This window comes from Equus przewalskii, chromosome 3 (genome assembly GCF_037783145.1).
Source record: "Equus przewalskii isolate Varuska chromosome 3, EquPr2, whole genome shotgun sequence".
NCBI classification, from domain to species: domain Eukaryota; kingdom Metazoa; phylum Chordata; class Mammalia; order Perissodactyla; family Equidae; genus Equus; species Equus przewalskii.
The window spans coordinates 64,278,269-64,301,882 of record NC_091833.1 but is presented as its reverse complement, the minus strand read 5'-3'; the positions used below and the strand labels follow the sequence as shown (position 1 = coordinate 64,301,882).

The 23,614-nt window shown below is 38.8% G+C and overlaps 1 protein-coding gene across 1 annotated transcript; it reads left to right on the top strand.

Moving 5' to 3' along the window:
* The first annotated feature begins 9,816 nt into the window (after positions 1-9,816).
* On the top strand, positions 9,817-23,171 carry AMTN (amelotin). The gene is made up of 9 exons (XM_008530666.2): positions 9,817-9,936; positions 10,046-10,114; positions 12,401-12,484; positions 13,461-13,526; positions 14,441-14,530; positions 17,658-17,693; positions 19,386-19,412; positions 21,919-22,183; positions 22,878-23,171. Exons 2-9 carry the CDS (start codon positions 10,061-10,063, stop codon positions 22,886-22,888), a joined length of 633 nt encoding a protein of 210 aa, XP_008528888.1. The 5' UTR covers positions 9,817-9,936; positions 10,046-10,060; the 3' UTR covers positions 22,889-23,171.
* The last annotated feature ends 443 nt before the right edge of the window (positions 23,172-23,614 follow it).

Sequence of the window (23,614 nt, the reverse complement as noted above, 5' to 3'; positions counted from 1 at the left end):
CATGTCCTTCCCACAGATACCAATGTTCTGTCAGCTTAGCATTAGGTCTCAGATCCCAAACAGAAAATGCATATTAAGTATCTACTATGTGTCAAGCATAATGCTAGGTGTTCATAGCCATGCAAACCTTCAAATCTATAAGGTGAAGATGAAAATGCCTATTTTATAAATAAAGAATTTAAAGATTAGCAATATTGCTTAGTTTGCCTGAGATATCCAGCCAGTAAGTTACAAAGTCAGAATTCAAGTGCAAATGTGTCTGATTCTAATACGCCAGTGCTCTTTCCACTATACCAATTACCCCATTCATTCATTCAATAAATATTTATCAAGTGCCTATTACGTGCCAGGCATCAGGAGAGCAGTGGAAAAGACAGTGTCCTCACTTTCATTAAACTTGCATTCTAGCAGGGAGAAGCACACCATATACAAGTAAATAGTACATAAACAAGGTCATTAGAAGTGACGGTCAGTACTAGGAAGGAAGGAAGCAGGGTGATGTGATGGAAAGCACTTCCTTGGGTACTAGCGTGTTCTAGAAAAGGCCTCTGAAAATAAGACACTTAAGCCAAGTCCTAAAGATTGAAAAACAGCCAGGCAAACATCTAGGGCCAAGGATTTCAGGCAGATGGAAAAGCAAAGGCAACGTTCTGACATGGAGCCCCAAGTGCCAAGAACAAAGTGAACTACAGGAAGACTGGTACCAGATGAGGTTAACAGAAACTTAATTATTTTCAGATTTTTTTAACTAAAAAAATTAAAATTTTTAAAAAGATTTTGTAGACCATAATAATGAGTTTGTATTTCACTCAAAATTCATTGAAAAGCCACTAAGGATTTTACGTAGGGCAAGATATTATCTGATTGACATTTTATATAGTGATTGGGTGGAATCAGAGTGGAAGAGGGGATTAGTGGAAAAGCTACTGTAGGAATCCATGCACAGGTAATAGCACCTGGGACCCGGAGGCAGGAGTAAGAGCAAAGAGATTCGTTTGTAGGTTACTGCAGCAATTCACATTAGAGAGAGTGGTCTCTTAGATTACATCAAGGTTCTTCACTGGACACAACATTGCCCCACCAGCAGATATTTAGCAACATCTGGAGACATTGTTTGTTGTCACTACTGGAGGGATGCTACTGACATCTGGTGGGTAGAGGTCACGGCTGCTGCTAAACATCCTACAATGCACAGGATTATTTCCCTGGAAAAATGCATTATGTAGTCCGTAACATCAGTGGGGCCAAGGTTGAAAAACCCAGAACTAGATGAAACGAAGGGGAAAAAGGAATTGGAGAAAAAGTGAGAGATTTGGGATATATTTTAGTAATAGTACTGACAGGACATGCCAAAGAGAGTGAAAGAAAGTATAAATCCTAGATGCTTGACCTGGATAACTGTGTAGGTGATGGTGCTATCTACCAAGATGGTGAAGATTTGAGGAAAAATGAATTTGGGAGGAAAATGGAGTGCAATCAAGTATTCAGTGTGAAACATATTGTGTTCAAGATGACTATTAGATATGCAGATAGAGATCTCAAGTAAGCCATTAGGCATAGAGGTTTGAACTCATAGGAGCAATCTGGGCAAAAATATAAAATTGAGAGTTATCACCATTTGAATTGGATTTAAACACATGGAATTGAGTGAGGTCACACAGGGAAAGAGGTGGGAGAAGAGATGAAAAGAGAAGAGAACGAAAGAGAAGACAAGAAAAGAAAGCTTAGGGACCAAATCTTGAGGCCCTCTAACTTTCCTAAAGACAATACAGAAAATGCAGAAGGAACAATCAGGGAGATAGGGAGATAACAGATAAGCCAGGAGAGTGGTATCATGGAAGCCTAGAGAGGAAAGGAAAGCATTTCCAGAAAGAGGCAGTGGTTAATGGTACAAATGCCACCAAAAGACTGAATAAGATGAAGACCAAATAGTGTTCCTTAGTTCTGGCAACTTGGAGGTCGTTAGTGACCTTAAGCAACAGCAGATTCAGTGGAACAGTGGGAATGGAAGCCTTTGTGAAATGAAGAAATGGGAGGTGAAGAAACAGAAAGTGCAAACAATTCCTACAGAAAGGAGTCAAGAAATAAAGCAGCTGCTGGATAGAGATGTAGAGTCAAGAGAGTTTTGTCATGTTGTATTTCTTAAGGTGGGGCATGTTGGTATGCTGATAGAAATGATACAAGAAAAAGAGAGGGGAAGTTAAATGAAAAAGTGAAGTCCTTAAGAAAGTGACACAGAATGGGATTGAGAACAAAAGTGGATTTGTCCATTAATAGGAGTAAGGACACTTCTTCCACTGAACAAGAAGAAGATGAGTCCAGGTACAGGCAGGTTGAGAAGATAAGGGAGTTCCCCTATAATCGCTTTTATTTTCTCCATGTCTTTTCAGTTAAGGCAGGTGAGGTATTCAGCTGGAAGGGGTAGGGAAGAGGAAGAGATTTGAGGAGGGACAATCCCAAGTGAAGATCCCTAGCTAGTTCCATACCTGCCGTAAAACTGTGACTGCCCTCGGCACCAGGCTAGGTGTCCATAATAATAAAGTCATCCCACTGGAAAAACAAACAAATGAAAAACATCACTGTAACCAAGATGCCGAGAGTTACTGGAGATGATCACACAGCAGAACAACTGGAATTACTAGAAATGCTTGCCCTAGACCACTAGTCTCTTGTCAACATGCTCACTCACACTCCAAAGGATTATATGTTCTCTAGTCTAAAATCTCAGTCTCTTTCCCTTCCCCCCCAACTCTCAGAAAATGAACTTGCCTAATATTTCACAGAGTAAAGGGAAGTCATTAAATTGATTCCTTCAATTTACTGCCACCATATCTACAAATCTACCAGTATCTGTTCCCACCTTCTTCTCCTTTATTCCTATTACAATGGCCCAGGCAAAGACCAGTCCCTCCATTTTTGCTCTAGATCCAAAAGCATCCTACCTTCCCAGAGCCTCTATTTCTGCAGGACCCTTCCAGGACCATTTTTCCTTTACCAACTCAAAGCTAAAGTCTTCAAGAGGCTGAGTTGTCTAGAGACATCATACCATCCTGTGTCCACTTCTTTACCTCACATTCTCTTCTCAACCTACTCTAATTCAGCTTTCATCCCCATGACTCCAATTCCTCAGTTCACCCATGACTTACTTGTTGCTAATTTAAATGGACATATTTCAGTCATTACTGTACTTGACCTCTTAGCAACTCTCCACACTTTGATCACTTTGTCATTCTTGAAAAACTCTCTTACTTTGCCCTGTGTAAAACCACCCTCTTCCAGTTTTTCTCCTAAATTGCTGCTCCTTCTCAGACTTTTGACTTCTCCACCTCTATATACACTTCAAGACATTGGCCTTCGGCATGACTGAATCTTAGGCCTCATCTATTCTCATTTTACATCAGAGGTAGGAAATTGACCACCCACTAGCCCAATCCCCCACTGTCTAGCACAGTCTCTGAAAAAATAGTAAACATCCAACAGATATTTTTGAATAATTAATGTCATAAGACTAGAACTCGATTGGGCTTAGAGTAAGGGGGTGAGGCACATTGGGAAACTAGCCACTAAAACAAGACAAAGACAAGAAATTCCTCCCCATTCCACATCAACGGGTTCTCAAGCCAATTAACATAAACTACCTAGACCGTACAATTGACCAAGAAGTCAACAATTGACACTTCAGCATCTCCTCCACATTTGGTGATTTGGAAACACAATTAGGAAGTCATTTGGAGTGTTTAACTAGGGGTCTACAATCAAGAAACTCATACAACTAAACTATATAGACAAATGAGAGCTAGCTTATATCTCCCAGTATAACAAGAGTCAAATAAAAACACTACCGTCAGCTTACCCACTTGTTTCTCTTCTGAGATTCAGTGATGGTTTTTCATCCTTACTCTTCTGTCTGATCAATCCGGTGATGTCAGCAAAGGCAAGCTAGAACCAAATGAAGAGCACAGTAAGATTCACCTGCTTTCAGGCCAACTCCATCTCGAAAAAAGTCTGATCAAATTCAACTTCCTCCTAATTATGTGATGCAATAGAGGTGTTAAGTAATGCTACAATGGGAATCATATTGCAGTATAAATATATCAAATCAATATGTTGTACACCTTAAACTTACACAATGTTACATGTCAATTGTATCTGAATAAAAAAAAATTCAACTTCTTCCAAAACCAGCTGGTGAGCAAAGAATAGCCCCCTCCTAAACTCATCCAGAAAAGGTTGTTCAGCCAAGACTTGGCTCTATATAAATTCATCAGGGATCAGCTAATCAACGAAGAGCTGCCACATCCAAAACTCATCCCAAAACAGCTGTTCATCCAAGAGGTAGGCTACACAAAGTCATCAGAATCAGTTTGTCAGAAAAGAGCTCCCTTGTTCAAAGCTCATGCAGAGGCTCTGTATAGCCAGGACCTGGCTCTACACAAATATTCAAGACAAGCTGATCTGCAAAGAACTCTCCTGTCCAAAGAAACTATTCCGAAAAAACTACCTCCAACAAACTCCTCTGAAACAAGTCAACATAGAAAGAGCTGCACCATCCAGAACTCATCCAAAATCAGCTGCCAAAACCGACATCTGAAAAATACTTCCCTATCCAAAACTGGCCCAGGAACAGCTGTTCAGTTAAGACCTGTATCTACAAAAACACATTCAAGAATAACCAATAAGCAAAGAGCCAACCCATCTAACGTGTATTCAGAAGCAGTTATTTCATCAGTGCTTATCTTTCCATAGAGTCATCCAAGAGCAGCTGTTAAGCAAAAAACTGTCCTGTCCGAAACTTCTCTTAAAATAGCTATTCAGTCAGGAGCTGGCTGTCCAAAAACTTCTACAAAACATTTTAGTCAATAAAAATCTCATCTATCAAAATGTTTTCTAAAATCTGCTATTCATAAAAAGATATATATGTCAATCTTGTCCAAAGCCACCTCAAAAAATATCTGATCACACCAACTTCATCCAAATCTACACATCAACAAAAGACTTGGACAAACTCAACCTAATTAAAATGAATTTTTTCCTTCTGTGCTCTTCTATTCAAACCCACATCCGGATATTTTCATTTTCATGCTGTCACCCTCAAACACAAACCCCCACTGTAACTTTCATCGCCTCTACTACCACTTCTTCTAAAGCAACTTTTACCACCACCACCAGAGCACATCTGCAACTCGGCTCTGACCGTAATTCCCACACTAACATCTGCTATAACCGTAAAACAAACCACTCCATCCTACAATAGCCCAGAAACTGGCACCTACAGCAATTACTTTGAAACAAAAGCATCTCTCTATGATGGCACCCCATCTTACACTGACTCTGCATCTAACGTGGAAACACAGAATCTCCTGATGGCACCACAGAATCATGTACTGACCTCCTATTTGACTTCGAAACCATGTATTTTCCTGATTACTTCTACAAAACTAAAAGTAACTACCCAATTGGCAATATTGTATGGACTCTGAGACTACCCAATACCATTCCAAAACCTTATCTAAACCACCATACCATCATCCAGACACTGAAAGCATGAATTATTCCCTTACACTGATACTGCATTTCTTACTCCTCCCCTCAGCATCCTTGTATATTGCCATTTGCAGGACATTCTTTCCCATTTTGAAAAATTACCTACAACCAAGCCCATGTTTTTAGATCCAAAAGTGTGTACTTTTAATTGAGTGAGTTTTTCTTTACAATAACAGAGTACGATGTGACCACAGTCTATTGAGCTCAACTCTGTTGAATGTGGAAATTTCGTATAATATATCCTGTGTTTTTAATGATGTTATATACAGAACTTTACCACCTATGACCAAGGGCCAACCCACTATGCCAAAATGTGCGGACATATTTTCCTGATACCTAGTCTTCAAAAAGATTGGTAAAAACCTATATAGTTTTATAATATTTAGTAGCGTTTTAGATATACCTAATTTAGTGCATGCCTTCTGGCATTCGCCAAACCACTCCTGAGGAAAGCGGCTCTCCTGCGGGTTTCCAAGCACGTGTTCTAATTTTCTCTGGGGTGGCACAAACTGGCCAACGTCTTCAAAGAATTTTGTAAGTTTACGAAGTCAAGCAGGTGTTACTGCAATTCAACTCATATTTATTGACCTACCACATGCAAGATCTTTTGCTGGGTGCTACAGAGAATACAAAAGTGAGCAAGACACAGGATCTTCCTTAGAATCTAATCTCTCAAAACAGGAATACAAATAACAGTAGCACCAGCCAAGGTAGAATGAAAGAAATAAGAAAGTCACGAATTCCAATAGGGTGTCAGGGAAGGAAAAGGCTGACTCCAAATCAGAGGAAGAAAGAAAAACTAAGTGAAGATTGTAGCATAAAGCAGGATCTTTAAGGATGAATAGAACACTGGCGGCCAGAGACAAAAGGGAGGACTCTGGGGAGATGGAATACCATGAAAAAGTGCAGAGAAACAAGACAAAAATGCACTGAGGCTCTTTCCTGGCCTCTAGAGCATTCTTCCATTTCACCTGCACATTATACAGTGATTGGATACTTGCTGAATTTCCCACAGAATGTAAGCAGAGATTCTGCCTTACGCACTTTTGCACCCTAGCATCTAGTACAATGCCTGGCCTGACACGATTTAGGTCTACATTTAATAGGTGTCATTGGAATTACCATGCATTGGGGAATGCTAACCGAAGTTATTAATTTTGCTTTTTAATTTTACCAATTATTAATTTACTTAATTTATTCAATCTATCACTGTAATTAATATCAATCACGTATCTCGAATCCTTTTAACGTTGTAATTGAATTAGCAAGTGGTGGAAGGAAAGAGAGGTTTCCAGTCTGCCTTATCCTTTTATTGCCAAACAGGTCCTCTTAGGCTGGAATTCACGAACAGAGTACCTTGGGTCTGGGTAATTCCAGATCTTCCCATACCCATTAGGTACAATGGAGGTGGGGAGAGGGTACATTACTTGGCTTGAGAAATCCTAGAAAGTTCAGAGATCACACAAATCATGAGAGGTTTCCACCAAGATTCTTCTAAACCAGAGACTCTTCACCCGGTCTTCACAGTTGGGCTCTCAGGAGACCCATGAAACCTCTGAAGTTGTCTGCTATACATTGTGTTCGTGGGCATACGTGCATTCTTCTGAGGAGATGGTTTGTAGACTCAATCAGATTCTCAAAAGGGCCTATAATCCAAACAGACTTAAAGCTAAAACCAATAGACAAGACCAAGAAATGTGTAGACCTACACACCAAGAGATGTCACCTGTAGTTCGTGAAACACTTTAATGAGTCCTGATAACCTAAGTCATTTCAGAAAAAGAGATTACCTCACAGGTTGTTGTGGGTTTTTGTAGGGTTTTTTTGCTGATGTCTCTCAGTTTTGGGATTTAGGAATTTTTTCCCTTTTATAGTATGCATTTCTTGACACCCAACTCCATAATTATATTATTGCAAGTTAGCTGCTTTCAGACTTAAAATTTTTCGTCTAAGAAATTACTCAGCCTTCTTAATTTCTCTTGTTTGTTTGGGTCAAATCCCATGGACTGCTCAGTTCCAAGCTAGGGCGTGTCCCTTCCCACGTGGAGCTGGACCCATAACTGCACCGTCAGTTCCCTGAATCACCCGAAGCTCAGACAGTCACAAACAGTGATTCAATTCCAATGAGCTATTTGCTAGCACCACACTCTCGGCTGCAGAAAGAACACAAGTCTCCTCACCTAAGGCCAGGAGCAACAGCAGCATACAATTCAGCTCTGCCTCCACCAAAAAGAAAAATAAATGTTAAAGAAAGCTCCTCCCCCTCGACATCCACTGAAAATAATGCCCAGGCGAAAGTGGATCCCCCAGTGTCAGGGGCTCCCTCCCACACAATGAGGCTGCTTGAATGTTTAATGCTTCCCCTACCAAAATGTAAGCTCCATGAGGGCGGGAATTTTTGTCCCTCTTCCATTCACTCTTTTCTTCCCAGGGACTGAAACAATGGTAGGAGAACATACAGTGAATATATGCTAAATGATGAGTTGATAGAATGAACTGACTGAATAAAAAAATTAACGAATGTGTTTATGAAAGCCTGTGAGAACATGAACAAAGTTGCTTCCCTTCCACGCCCTTCAGCACTTACGTTCCGTGGCTCCTTTCACCATCATTCCTTTTACCATGCTATTCTCTGTCCCATTAATCAGATACCTTCTTCAAATCCACTTAAAGCCCCATCTCTCCTCTGAAGTCTTGCCTCAACACAACCTTGCTCCAACTCCCTACAGTATATACCTCTACCATTTATTCATCAACATGCAGTGATCATCTGGTGCTTTGCAATATTATTAACATGGAAGATACTAAAGACATATAGGACAAGGCCCAACGAACATTCCATCTAGTTCAAGAGAAACGTGCAACCAGGAAGTAATGAAGGAGTCGTATAAGATAATGTCTGATCAAAAACCAAAATGAGTGACAGAAACAAACAAAAAACTACTACAGGTGATTAAAATTAGGTATATTCCCATCCTCATCTTCCACTGCTACCCTCCCCCATTTTGTTCCAGTGACAGGGAGCAACATCACTCCTTCATGTCTAGACACTTGGTCTACCTGGATGCTCTCTTTGCATTCGTAATGAATTTCTTTTTATCCTTCAAAACCCAGCTCAAGGGTCACTTCTTCTATTGAGCCTTATCTGCCTTTCTGCCCCCAACAAAGTTAACCACACTCTCCTTCATACATGTGAATACTCCTAGTGTTGCACTTATCGAGCGTATCATTACTTGTTAACTTCTGTGTGTCCCCGCCTAGACAGTGTTCCCTTTCCTATCTGACAGTAACAAAAGTTGATTGGGTGATGAATTGAATAATTACAGAAAAGCTTTTGGTAACACCTCATTGTTCCAGACAATTTTCCATTAACAGACATTCTGTACCCTAAGACAAGCCAAATGTAAGGTGGCCTTCCACATGAAATCCTAGCATGACACAGATTCATCACTGATTTGGGCTCAGAAGTTGTTGAAGAGACCCCACCTTCCTCCATAAACACATTATTAAAGAGGTGGCATATCTCAAAAACCTCAGGTGAAGCCCAGGGCCCTGGAAACCTACAGTTAGTATTTCAGGCTATTTTGTGAAAGAAACCCCAGTGGACCTCTGTGTTTTGCTTAGGTTATCTTTTTCCAAGTTTCTTTTTTCCAGTTACAATAAAGCAAACCATTCAATTTCTAGAAGGCAATTTGGCCACATTTATTGAAATTTAAAACATACATATCCTTTAATACAGTATTTCCAGGAATAATATCTACAGAAAGACTCCCACATGTGTGAAACACAGTTTTATAAGGATGTTCATTGTACAACTTTTATAATTACAAAATAAAATGGAAATGGATTAAATGTCCATCAAAAGGAAATATAATATAATGTAACCATTAAATATATGAAATAAATCTATATGTACTGGCACATAAAGTTGTCCATTATTTAGGTAAACAAAGTAAGTTGCAGAGCAATACACATAACAGGCCTCATTTTTTTAACTATACACCAAGCAGTATATTTTGATGTTTGATTTACGTGTTCATACACACATGATAAAACAGGTACATCTGAGAAGTCATTCGGAAAGGAGTTGGAGATGAAAAAGGATTGTAATTTTTTTATTGTCTGCTTTTTTTAATTACACAAGGCATGTCTTTCTGAAACACCCTCTATTCACACGGTAGACATTGGGTAATATGATGTCTATGGCTAATAACTCACCTAATGAAGTGTTGGGAAGTGAAAGAAACCAAATGATTTCACTGACAGCTAAGTCCTGATTGGTCTCTCAGTTGCCAGCCTCCCAGAGTTGAGTTTAAATTCCACAGAAACTGGAGAAATCAACCGGACTTTGAATATTGTTTTACCTGTACATTTTGCCTAGTGGACAGAAAGGTACAGTAATTGACCATGTTTCAAATAGAGCAATCTTTTTTTCAAGCATCATCTTCTCTCAAAAGAAAAAAAAATGGAGTGAAAGAGTAACACAATTTTGTTGTTACAGGCAGCAATTTGAAACATGAAGACTGTGATTCTGCTATTTTGTCTTCTTGGGTCAACTCTGTCATTACCAGTAAGTGCAATATGTTTCTTTATTGTGCCAACTAGCCTTAGCAATATCTCTACTTGTCGACCTCTCTCTCTTCCTGCCTTCCATCAAAACTGCTCTGTTCTGTGACCCATTCCCTTGGGTTCCCGTTTTTATTTTCCGAGGTGAAAGATGACAAACTAATAAGGTGCTAGTGCAAATTTCAATGTACTTACATCTTTTAAATGCATGCATACTATCATAATAGAATTTCAATTATTTTGACAGAGCCAAAAAACTGTAGATACTAATGAACAATTTTTCAAAAGAAACTTTAAATTATAACTGTGATTAGTTCTGTGAAGAAAATGGAGAGAGGGTGGAACAAGACGTGAATAACCAACTGCCTTCTTATTTCATTCCAAATATATATATGCCCTTCTTAAAAGAACTTGTCTGCAAAAATTTAATTTCTAAACAAGGTTAGTTAGGAGGTTAATTTCTTTTAAACACGGATTTTGCACTTTACCAAATAAATTTACCAAAAGTTTCTTCTAACTAGGGTGTCTCTAGTGTACTTAAATTATCGTACAATTTGTAAAAACTCAAGGTAAATAAAACTTTCCAGGAGCACAGCTATCACTCAAGGTGGACAAAGGAGTAGCATGTAGGTTAACGCAGATTGCTGATAGCCAACAGCATGAGACCTGCTGGAGGGCAGTGGTTGCAGGGGATGTGAAGGTGGCACTAAAATGTCTACTAGGTACAGTAGCAATTATCAAATGAAAATCAGGACACATTGACAAGGGTTTTTTTTATTATTTGTAAATGAATTTATTGAGTTATCATAAAAGCACAAAAAATGAATCAATTTGCAAGTATGGACGCAAGACAGCCTGGTGATTGTTTTCAGTAGATCAAAAGTTGGGCAACAGGAGGCACGTTGGAGATGGGGCAGGTTGCGTCTTCAGAAGAGTGGCCAGTGTAGGCCTCAAGAAGAAGGTGAATTCAAGCAAAGACTTGAAGCAGAGGAAGGAGTGAGCCAATGGCTGGGGAAAGAGCATTCCAGACAGAGGGAACAAGTGGAGGTGAGGCTCTGAGGCAAGAGTGAGCCTCATCTGTCCCAGAAATAGCAAGTAGCCTGGATGGCAGTAGTCGAGTGAGTGAGAGGAAATGAGGTGGGCCCTCAGAGATGCAGTGGGGCCCAGGGCATGAGGTCTTGTAGGCTGTGGTAGGCTCTCTGGGTTTTACTCTGAGTGAAAATGGAAGTCAATGGAGGGGTTGAACAGAGGAGTGAAAGGATCAGAATGTTGTTTTCAAAGGACCACTCGGGCTGTGACGCTGACAATAGATTGTGGGGGATAAAAAGACCTATCTGCAGAATTTATTCTTACCCAACCTTAAACCTTAAAGGGACCTCTAAGGACGGATAATGCCAGCCTTGCTTCTTACAACTGAGGGAAAAGTCCAAAGTGAAACCAAGAGTCAGTGGCAGCTGTAGGGTATATCCAAGTGACCCCAGGGCTGATGCAGGGCTGGAGGGCCACACCACACTGTCCTCTGTGATGCAGCCAAGAGCAAAGGCTGATGAGAGTCAACCTGGCCAGGGAGCTTCCACCTGAATGCAGAGGAACTGCTGAGAGAAGCTTATGGAAGGATCCATTTCTTCAAGGACCAAGAGCACCTGCAGGGATCTTAGTACTGGCTCTGCCACTCACCATGTCACCTTGGGCATGTCACTTTACTTCTTTGGGCCTCAGTTTCCTCATTTATAAAACAAAACCATATAATTAGATCATATGGATGGCAAGGACATTTTCACCCCTTAAATTCGGCGATTCTTAATACACCAGGAAAATACCCTGGCCAGGAAAGGGACTGAACTTCCATTACAGGAAGTGACTTGTCAGGCAAAAGGCAAAAGCAGGAAGCTCCACGAAAATCCAGTAGAGATTATGGCAATTTATCTTCAAGCATCAGGAAAAGCAAATGTGTACACAGCTAAGGTGCAGACTATGTATTTCACACCCTGAAAAAGGAGGAAGGCAGTTAAAGGAAAAATATGTGAGCCTAGGAGCTACCACTGGAAATCTACGTGCCTACCCCACCCTCTCTCCCTCCCCACCACACGCCTCCTTGTCTGGGATTTTTGCACTCTACAATTCCATTTCCTATCATGCACAAAATGCTCCAGGGAATTAAAACTCCTCCAAAACACACAGAGCCTAAAGATAGACATTTTTGCACTGGGTACAACTTGTTATCTCCTGGAAGTAAATGGATATGAAACCTCAAACACATCCCTGCTCTGTCAAATATTTGTTATCACAGATGCAGTTCCCTGCTTTGGGACTTCCTCCCACAAAGCCGGTTCCGGATCAGGCAACACAACTAAACCAACAGCAGCCAAATCAGGTAAGAGTCCCACAAGAGGAAACATTTGCAGACCAGTGGATTGGAAGTCAAAATTTACACAGAGTCTCGTGACTGAACAAGAGAGAGAAGCTTTCCTTTGGGGAGAAAAAAATACAAAAACCAATACAGTTTTCTGAAAATTTTGAGCCAGGAAAACAAATCATCCTCATTCTTTTTCCTTTTGTCTAAATAATAATTTGGTTTAGCAAGCAAATCTGGTAAACTGAAAAGCAACAGCTACACCTATTGACAAAGCTTGGTCGTCTATGCCCTTGAAATACTGTGACGTTTCATATGTGATATTCCCAGAGCTGGCAGGAATTAAGAGGTAATCTCTAAAAATAACTGCAGATTTCCTCAAGGTTTTCTTAAGTTCTTTTTTTGCTGATGAACTGATGTGTTACTGTAAAATGTGTGTCTTCGAAGAATATTTAAATACTTTTGAAAACTGCCTTGTCTCTTGGCTACTACCCTTCTTCCCAGTCCTATCCCTCCTCTGCTCTGAAGGACCTCTCCTTACCTCCATCCAGACTTTGTGAAACAGTTCAATTAACACCAGAGTCTAACACGCTCTTTTTAGTCCACGGTCATTAGAAAACACTCAAGTCAGGAGCCAATCTCACTTCTTCAGGAACCTGAAGCTTATACAATTTGGAGACCATTTTTTAGAAAAAGAATATCAAATTAGCTATGTAAAATTAAGTACTAAAGTGAAAAATTCATAGTGAGATAAGAAGTAAGTGAGTTACACATTTTTAAGATGAGAACTACCATAAACACAACACATTCCCAGGGCGCTCACCAGGGCCATGGAAGGGGACAATGCTAGTGAGAGGACCTGAAGCTTCACCTTCACTTAGATCCATGGTAAATCCACCTCTGATGGGAATATAGGTTACTTGAGGATATCCACCATTGACAGCATAGTAGAAACAGACAACTTCTTGTCTCATGCATCAATTTCAATGCCTTGCAGGTCTTCCCTTCTTTAAATCTAATACCATTGACACAGATGCTCAAACTGGGGTCAGATCTGCAACTGGTGAGTACTCTTTTATATCATTTTAATATCCATTGTTAAATAAATATAATACCTAGTGCTGAGCATGTGTGTGTGTGTGTGTGTATCCACAGATGTACACATACACACATATTCATTGTAGATAAGTTGAAAGAGAGAAGACAGAGAAAAGCCAAAGGAAGTCGAATGCTGTTCAATACATCAAAAAAGTTTTTCTTGGCAAGAGAATCTCCAAAGGAATTAATCTAATTCTCCAGTCTTTACTGTCTTAGTTCTCCTCACCTATTCTCCAAGCTTCTCTCCTCATTCCTCCCACATATTTTCCTCACTGCCCCATAACACCCGTACACCCATACAAACACTACGACCACTGTCATCACCCTAATAACAAGAGCAAATTAATAAAGCTAGGAAGATTTTTGATTTTCTCATATAATATCTGTATAGTTTAATCTGTTTGGGGGATGAAAATATCTTTCCTGATTAGAGTGGACTTTTTTCCAGTGGTCAGACTTAAATATAGTATTATCCCATGTTCAAACTAGATATTTTATTCCGACCCTCACAATTTTCATGGGGATGCCTACAAAGGAATTCATTTCTTCAGAAGAAAACCATCAGAAAAATTCCAGGAACCATTGCTGCTATAGGCAAAAGAGAAAGGTGAGGATAAAATCACCTAAATGATTTTCAAAGAGAATGAGTCAAATGCTGAAGAAAAACCTACTAGGTAAAAAGTTAGTCTGACCTTGTGATACTAGTAGACTAAACAAGTCTTTGAACTTCATTTCTATATCTAATTCCTAATGCAAGAGTATGCTATATATTTACATAGCAAATCCTCCCTTTAAACGTGTTTTACATTTAGCAAATACCTTCTGGTTTCCTGAATGTTCAACTGAAACAACACAATGAAAATCTTCATTGCCCTACAGCTAAACCCTGCTGCAGGAGTGGCACCTGGTGCCCAGACCCTCCCACTGACCCTGGGGGGTCTGAAGGCACAACAACAGCTGCAGTCACAGGTAAGTTCAATGAGGGGACTCAGTTTACATTGGGGAGCATTCTCACTCAGATGGGAGCCTAAAGCGGAGAAAAGAACCTCTTCAAGGTTTTGAAAGTTTCCTCCAGAAAATCTGCAGGTGGATATTCTACAAACATAGAACTATCTTCGGCAATTTGGTTCTTGCTGAAAATCCATGAAAACACACCCAGAAAACTAAGCATGCTCTCCCTTAACCTCTCTAGAACTTGTTTGTAATGGGTAACAGAAAATGTGAAAAGTTCGGGAATACTGAAAAGTAAAAAATATAAAGGGCGAAATCAAGAGGTGTCGGGATTCTTCTCTAGCATGCTGTGCTTTCTATTGAAGACTTTCTGGGTGACAGAATCATCTCCAAGAAAAATTAAGAAGTGGATCATTTATCTGCAGCAAATCTAATCTTCTTGGTTTTGTGCCCTTTTTTCATGCTGTCTTTCAAGTCCCTAAGGCTTTCTAGTACTTTCTCTCCTCCCATCATTACTTGCTTTCAGGAAAAATCCTGGAAAACCCTCTCACACTCAAATTTAAATGACACATTTAGAGCATCACTCCTTTTGGAAGTGTTTGCATCTTTAACTACGGACAAAGCCTAAATTTTTACCTTATGAAATTTCTCTAAATAGCTTAATAGTCTCTGGAGAAAAATATAATGATCCCTTTATGAATAGACTAAGTTAGTTATTATGGACAATTTATTCTCCCCATCAGGTGACCTCAGGCCCTATCTTTCCCACATAATGTTCTCTTTTTTTGTAGCTTTATTATTTAGTACATACATATGTTAATTATAGGGAATTTGAATAGTCTTTGCGGTTTGAAATATTCACTTACAGCATTGTTTTTGAGGATTGCCTAGTATTTCACTGTATTGCAAAAATTGGGTTTATTTTTCCAGAATTTGCTTCTCTAAGCCATAGACCAATATATCCTAACCATCTTCTTACCTGTATGATGTACACTTCCAGGTTTTAAATAAGAGCAAGTTTGTATTAATTAATAATTACAATGAAGTCTGAGTTTAATTGACAACATAATTTTAAGCTGCTCAATTTAAATTCCATGTCATATGCAACTAATACTTTATACCTTCATTTGTTCAAAATAACACAAAAATCTCTGTACTGCTTCATTTATTCATATTTGTGAAGTTTTGTAACATAACTAATTTGTACATTTCTTTTTTAAAATTGAAATGTATCTTTGTCTATCAGTCAGTTCTTACTACTTCCAGATATATTAGAGGCTTCACTCAAAGTTTGGCTGCTTATTTATACCTTAATAGTAAAAGTGATCCTCTGAAAAAGGCTAGAGAGACGGGCAAATAAAATGAGAATCTCTTTAACATGTGATCCTGGTGTGATCTATACGTCAACTGCCCAGATCCAGGCTCAATTGCTACCCTGCTCGACCCTTGAAGTCAGACTTAGTACAACTTTATATTTGCCAAAGAATATCCGTTCCAGACAAAAGTGTTAGTGGGCACCATAGATATGACTGCAGGCTCAATGGAGAGGGTTTGACATTACACACTCCCCAACATGCAATAATATGAATGAATCCCCATTTTTGGTGAGGATCCTTCAGTTTCTCCAGCTATGCCACCACCAAAGGTTCCTGTACTTGACTTTGTCCTATACAACCCCAGTAACCTCTGACCTTGCCTTTCCTTAGGCAGAGAGTGGCTTACGTCCCCTGTCAGAAACTTGGTCACCTTTCTGTAGCTCTAATTTATCAAAGCAAGGCCAACGTAGTTGAGTGAACTCTAGAACTATATAACTTCTGGTCAAATTCCAACTTTCCACTGACTACTTGTGGGATGTTGACCAAGTTACTTAACTGCTCTATGGCCCACTTTTCTCATAATTTAAGATGGGGATTAAAGTAGAACCTACCTCTAGAGCTGTGATAAGGATTAAAGCAGTAAATACACGCAAAACACTTAGAATAGTGCCCACCACATAGTAAACACTTAATAAGTGCCAGGTATTATTATTTCAAATAAATTCTCTATCTTCAACTAATACTAACTTTTCTCCTTGTTGTTGCATTGGTGAACAATTAAATTATCTTTCATCACAATTTTTACTTAGACATCCGTGTTTTCCTATTTGTATCTTTTTGCTCTTTCTAACTTCCCTTTAAAGAAGAAATTTCTATTTTGTTTTCTCTCAAAACCCGAGTGTCTCCTCTCCCCAACCCATTTTCCCATTGTCACCCTGAAGATTAGTGGGTTTTGTTGTTGTTGTTAGAAGCCAAGGATCTGATAGGAAGGAAGGCTTTTTCTTAAATGCATGTACTTTTTACCTTTTGGCATTATGGTTATCACTATACCAACTATCTTTGGAAGTAATAAAATTAAGAGTCTATTTCATAAGACTTCAAATCTTTTGGGTTGGTTAGTATTAACATCCCATTTTGATGATTTTCCTGAAACGGTGTGAATTTCTATAGAAATAAAAATAAATCCGTGACAAACTCTAAGTTAATCCTTAGAGTACTACAGCACACCAACCCTTCACCCAAATTGCTTCAACCATAAACTCATATTTACATAGTTATCAGTGACCAATAGCGCTATTTCTCACTTTGTTCTAAGAGCTCGGCCGGTGCCAGGGGTTATTGAACAATATCATTCATCAGTTCCTATCAGTGCTCTATTTTAACAGCAAAATATCCAGGCAGCTACTATGAAACTAAATATATATGCTTCGAGAAATCTATTTTAAAATATCCATTATGTGTTTTAATGTCTTCTGCCACATAAAAGAAACACATGCATTTTTATCGCATTTTATATCATTATTACTTGGAGTAATTTTCAGTTTGAAGATAGCTTGAGGCCAAAGTTATTTTTTGTTCATTCAATTTACTAAATTCCACCTTCTAAATGTGCTGCCTTGGACTGGTTTTTAAATCTCTCCAGGTCTAATCTTTTTAGAAAATGGATGAGTTGCATTTCCCATCCAGCTCTATGAATCTATATCTATGATTACAGATGATACATTGCAACAGATACTGCACCCTTTTAAGAAAGTCTCAATATTTATATCATCTGCCAGAATTTACCTTTGAATATTTTTTTTTACTGAATTTTTCACTATTTTTTCCAGATGTTACCGATTTTTGTAGCACAATTTGGAGCACAGGTAAGATTATTTTTTAAGATGATTTTGATTTGAAATCATTTTAGTGTGAAATATTGAATCCTGCCTCAATTCCCCAGATAGTTGCTGAGTTCCTGTTTACTTTGCACTGTATGGACACTGATATTAACTAGTTGTTGTTAGTGCCATGGAGTCAATTCTGAGTCCTCAAAAGCCCGTGAACAGCAGAGCTGCACCTTGCCCAGTCTTTTGGTGCCATCGTCTCCCCTTCCTGCACTACATCAGACAATGTTCTGCTGCTATTCATAGGGTATTGCCAGTTTTTTGGAAGTGGGTGGCAGGGTACTTCTTCCTAGTCTGTCTTAGTGTGGAAACTCCGCTGAAACTCTGTCCACCATGGGTGACACTGCTGGTATTTGAAATCCCGGTGGCATGGCTTTCAGCATCACAGCAACACGCAGCCACCACAGTAAGACCACCGACAGACGGGTGGTGTGCTTTTTTGACTGGGAAAGAACAGTGAAAGCACTGAATCTCAACAACTAGACCACCAGGGCTGGCTGATGTCACCAAGAGCCAACACTTTTGAGCACTTGGTATATGCCAGGCCCTGTTCTAAGTACTTTATTATTTATTATGTACTATTTCATGTGCTCTTTGAAAGAACCTTTGGTAGACAATATTTTTATTTTCAATTTTAAGATGAGTAACTGGAGATACTTACAGTTACGCAGTTGCAATCACATAGTTAGTAAATGTCACAGATGAAGCAACCAGTCGATTCTTTAAACTACACTGTTAAGAAAAAAATTAATTAATGGGGCTGATCTAATGATCAATGATTTGCAAGATTTATTTTTTAATCTCAAATTTATTTATTAACTATAAATCTTATCCTCAAAAAAAAAATCAAATGTTTTCTCTTCTCCCTCCCTATTTTCCGTTGGGAAAGATAATTCTTGAGATCACTGATAAAATTACCAAAGACCAAAATCAAATAAGAGCATCAAGTGGCAGCTTTTACTTCTAAAAGCAGAGTCGAATATAAAATTCATATCAACTCTGAATTCCACCTCTGGGAACACATCCCAAGGAAATAATCTGAAATATAGTAAAAGTCTATTAACAAATATATTCATCAAAATAATATTTATACTAGAGAAGAATATTGAGTGCAGCTTAAATTTAAACAAAAGGAAAATGGTTAAGTAAACTGTACAACATAAAAGCAAACACTTTGTGACCATTCAAAAGGGTATTTATTAAAATTTGTCAGTAATGTGGTTAAATGATCACTGTATAGTATTAAAAGAAAAGGTAAGACACAAATCGTGTATATGACATGACTTCTATCATGTAAAGAAGAAATGTGTGAAAAACATCTGGAAGAAAATACATTAAACTCTGAAGGATGGGATTATATTTTTTTCTTTATTGCTTTCTGTATTTTCCAAGTTCCCTCCAATGTCCATCTATTACTTAATAATAGAAAAATACATAGTTTTTAAAATACAGAAGACCTCACATCACTCAGATATGAAATGTTAGCAGTCCAATATCACGTGCTGACTTGAGTTTTGTGATACAAGTCACAAAGGCAGTTTAGAATATTGTCGAAAATAAAAAATCTGTCCTTATAACCTTTAAAACTATTAAGTTTTTAAGTTATCTTATACACATATTGCCTCAAATATATTAAAATTTGTCTAATAAAGTGTGTTATTTTCCTTTTAGGGTACTATCCTAAGCTCAGAGGAATTGGTAAAAAAAAATTTTTTAATTACTAGCATTTCAAATTCTTTTCACTGCTACCATAATGCTATTTTCTGTCCTCATATAGTCTCTTTTGACCACAAACCCTAAACCTGGTGCCTACTACAGAAAATTGAACATTTTTGTAGATCCTTGCATTGGGTTGTCCTTTGTCTAGCTGGGGATTTCATCATCTTTCTTCAGCTACTTTTCCATTAATTTGACTTAGCTTTTGTTTTCTACATATTGATGTCAGATTCAGTTCTGTCCAGAAAGCCAAGGCATATCTTTAAACTTTGTGTTGATTAAAATCTAGGATGACAAATTATTAAAACACATGCAGATACAGAATAATATACATATTGATATTTATTGCAGCAAAGATTAATTTTCTTGACTTAAATTTTTAACTTTTGTAGGAAAATATATTATGTTTCTAGCATCTTACAGTGATGAATGAACTCTTCCCTATACATATGAATAAGTAGAGGGCTGAACCTAAATAAAACTCATATTACCATTACTAGGTACTTCCATGCATTTTCCTGTAAGTCATTTTTAGAGAAAAATTACTTGAATTAATGTGGTACCTAAATATGACACTGAAGTAAAGACTTGAGGGAATACCTGGAGAGAGAGTTTTTTAAAAATCTTTCTATTATGAAAAAGATAGAGATTTTTCTGGATTGTACATAAATAAAGTCAAGTAACGGGGCATGTTTTGCCAACAATGATACCCAAACACCCATAACTACCAGTTACTGAGCCGATTCTATATAACGGGCACCTTGGTAGACCGTTTACACCCATTACTTTTAATCCTCATCAAAGGACAAAGTAGAGATTTTTTTAGCCCAATTTTATACATAAAGAAACGGAGGCTCAGAGAGCTTAAGAAACTTAGGTTCCAAGGTCAAAAAAGAGTAAATCCAGATCAAAAGCCATTTTTCTATCCCCTACACCAGTGGTTTTCAAACTTTTCCAGTAAAACCCACAGTAACAGCTACATTTTTCATTCAACTAACACACACATACATATGCACACAAGTTTCATGAAACAATATTTACCTGTACTATATAGAATGTACTCGGTAATTTATAGTCTGTTCTTTTTGTATTTTTTAAAGATTGGCAACACCCACCTTCTTTATTTCAAATCTATGGATGTCACCATCCCCAATTTGAAAACTTCTCTATTCTATTCTTGTCTCTCTTCCAGCATAAGTCTAATTCTGGTTTCAGTGCCTTGTAAATCTAAGACAGTATTTCCCAAACTTCAGTTCCGGACCACCAAATCAGGACAACTTGGAGTGCTGGTTAAAAATGCAGATTTCTGGGGCCGCCCAGTGGCGTAGTGGTTAAGTTTGCGCTCCTCTCTGGTGGCCCAGGGTTCACTGGTTCAGATCCCAAGCCGGACCTATGCACTGTTCATCAAGCCATGCTGTGGCAGCGTTCCACATACAAAATAGAGGAAGATTGGCACAGATGTTAGCTCAGGGACAATCTTCCTCAAGCAAAAGGAGGAAGATGGGCAACAGATGTTAGTTCAGGGCCAATCTTTCTCACCAAAAAAATAAATAAATAATTCAGATTTCTGGGTCCTGCCCTAGACTTGCTCAACAGAATTTCTCTAACAGGGGAGCCTAGGAATGTGTCCTTTTGACAAGCTCTTCAAACGGTTCATATGCAAACTAACATTTGAGAACCACACTCAAGGAAACTGACCTGTGTCTTAATTATGAGCCCTCCACTCTTTTTATTCTATGAAGATGCCATCAGAACTGCAAGGTCCAAGAGGACTGGTTCCTGCCTGAACTCCAAAACCAGCTGACATCAAATTATTTCTTCTTAGGAGGAACTTCTCACAGTAATTTTTTTCCCAGAAAAAAAAAAACAAGTGTAGGCAACAACAGCATTCACTACCAGTGTGCAAACTATTGAAAGTCTGATAGAGAGGAGTGTCGTTGAGTAACTGGAATTGCCAAGGGAAATAGTTCTGACTGAATATTCCAATGCCTTTGAAAAATACATCAAAAGAAACTTAAAGGGATGCAAACCATGAGATGAAGATTGATTGATCTACTCGAACTAATTTGTCCATTCATTTTTAGTCTCCTAAATTACCTTTAAAAAATTATGGGCAAAAGTAGGTCAATAAGGGAGATAGAGCCTTCTGTAATTGTGTGGATTTTCTGCCTTGGTTCTACCTCCAGATACACCTGATGGTAACAAATTATGCATTATTCCTTTTCCTGTGACTGGTTTGCTTCTGGCTTCCCCTTTCTAAGGGAAATGGGGCACAGCAAGGAAGCCCAGTAATGAAACCAGAATCAGGCTCAGAAGAGGGAGGCCTTTCCTCTGAGCAATTCCCGGTCTTTATTATTTTCTCTGACTCTACCTTCTCCATCCTGCCATTCCTGCCCAAACTTACTGCCCTCAAAGGAGAAAAGGCTGGTTGACCAGCCTTCCAATGTGTTCTTTTGACTTCGTTTTCTGTTTCCTTCCCTCATTCCAGCCAGCGGCCCCGCAAATCTTCGCAGGCCTCATCTTCCAGCCCTTGTTCCCTGGAGGCATCCTGCCCACCAGTCAGGCCACTCCAGACGTCCAGAACGGAATCCTTCCTGCAGGACAAGGAGGAGTAAAGCCCGCCATCCAGGGAACCTCAGAGAGCCCCTTGCCAACTACCAGCGACACAGACGATGACTTTGGAGGGACCACCCCTGCAGGCATACAGAGGGGCATGCGCACTACTGAGGAAACCATCACAAAGTCCCCCAATGGTAAGTTCTTCCAGCAAAAAAAAATGCCCCTTGGCCATGAAAGTCACCTGCGGAGTGAAACAAGAGTTCTTCCTTGTCTTGCCCTGACAAACACGGATCCTGACAAAATCAGGGAACCCCTTTGTTCATTCACAGTTGATTCCGGCAATGTGAGGGAATATTTTTACTGGACCACCAACCCCAATGTATCAACCCAAAAAGAAGACATTTAATTGCTGACCTAACATACATTCCACCTTAGGTCAGAGCTGGAAATATTTGGAAACAGACTGTGCTCTCCCTTTCCTGTCTCCCCCTGTGCCCCCAAACATACACAGGCCCGCAGCAGACCCAGTTAATCAATCATAATACTCTTTTCTACTCACCAATAATGGATGAGCCTCAGAACCTTTCAACCTAATGTTGCAAGCAGCCACTGTAATAGACCGGAGTTAACATAGTAGGTGAACCCATGTGCCATTCCCGTCAGATGTGATTTAAGAAATGTGGCAAAAATAAGCTCTTCTAACACCAAAGATCAAAGATAATCATTTAACAAGTGGAGATGTCTAGAACCAAATGTCCTTGGAGGTAACAAAAGAATGGTTTGATATTGATACTCTTGCTCCTAGGAAAGAAATTTTGATGTCAAGTAAAAATGTTTAAATTCAATACGCTTTTACCTACATTTAAGAAATGTTTTATTTTCTTCCAGGAATTCAGTAAGCTGTTTCCAATTTTTTCAACTAAACCACCTCAAATGTAGTGGTACATGTGAATCTTTTTCATTGATCATATGATGGAACAGTGAGACATACTGAAGAGAATCAGAAGAAATCAATTCTTAGTTGATCTAAAAGCTTTCTTGAAATTTCAGAAAACATATTCTTCCTAGAGAATACTGACTTTTGAAAAAGAATAATTAAATGGATACGTTTGTCTTTGAAATGTAACATTATGCCACCCTGGACCTGGAAGATATGTATATTAAAACATATTCTGAAACTGACTCTTTTTCTTCTTTGGGAATGGAAGAGAGTTGGAGCCTTTCAGAAACTACATTACCTCAGGATCCGTAGATGACCCTCTAGGTTTAGAACTTTCCTTGGAAGTAGGTAGTGCTTGTCACGGGAGTGGACATGCAGCAGTGGAAGGACAATTTCTGATTTCCTCACAACCACCTTATGACCCACTCTCTCCCATAAGAGCCACAAATTTAATTTTCAATAAGCAAATTATGTTTTATCATCTAAAATACACAATGGAAACAAAGAATTATAAATCATATGGCCTGTCCTCAAGCTGCTAGTAATTGTGGCATTTAATGTTTTATTTTGGTGTGTCTGAGAGTGAGAAATGACATTGATAAAGTAAATCACTCTTGCTCCACACATGTAAAAGGTAGAATTTAATTTGACTTAAATTTATAACCTGGACCATTGCCGTTCATTC

Bases quoted from the DNA above. Each gene is read 5' to 3' on its own strand.
- AMTN (XM_008530666.2), top strand. From the start codon at position 10,061: ATGAAGACTGTGATTCTGCTATTTTGTCTTCTTGGGTCAACTCTGTCA. The intron at 10,115-12,400 runs GTAAGTGCAATA...TTGTTATCACAG, and splicing joins GGTCAACTCTGTCATTACCA to ATGCAGTTCCCTGCTTTGGG. The intron at 13,527-14,440 runs GTGAGTACTCTT...ATTGCCCTACAG, and splicing joins TGGGGTCAGATCTGCAACTG to CTAAACCCTGCTGCAGGAGT.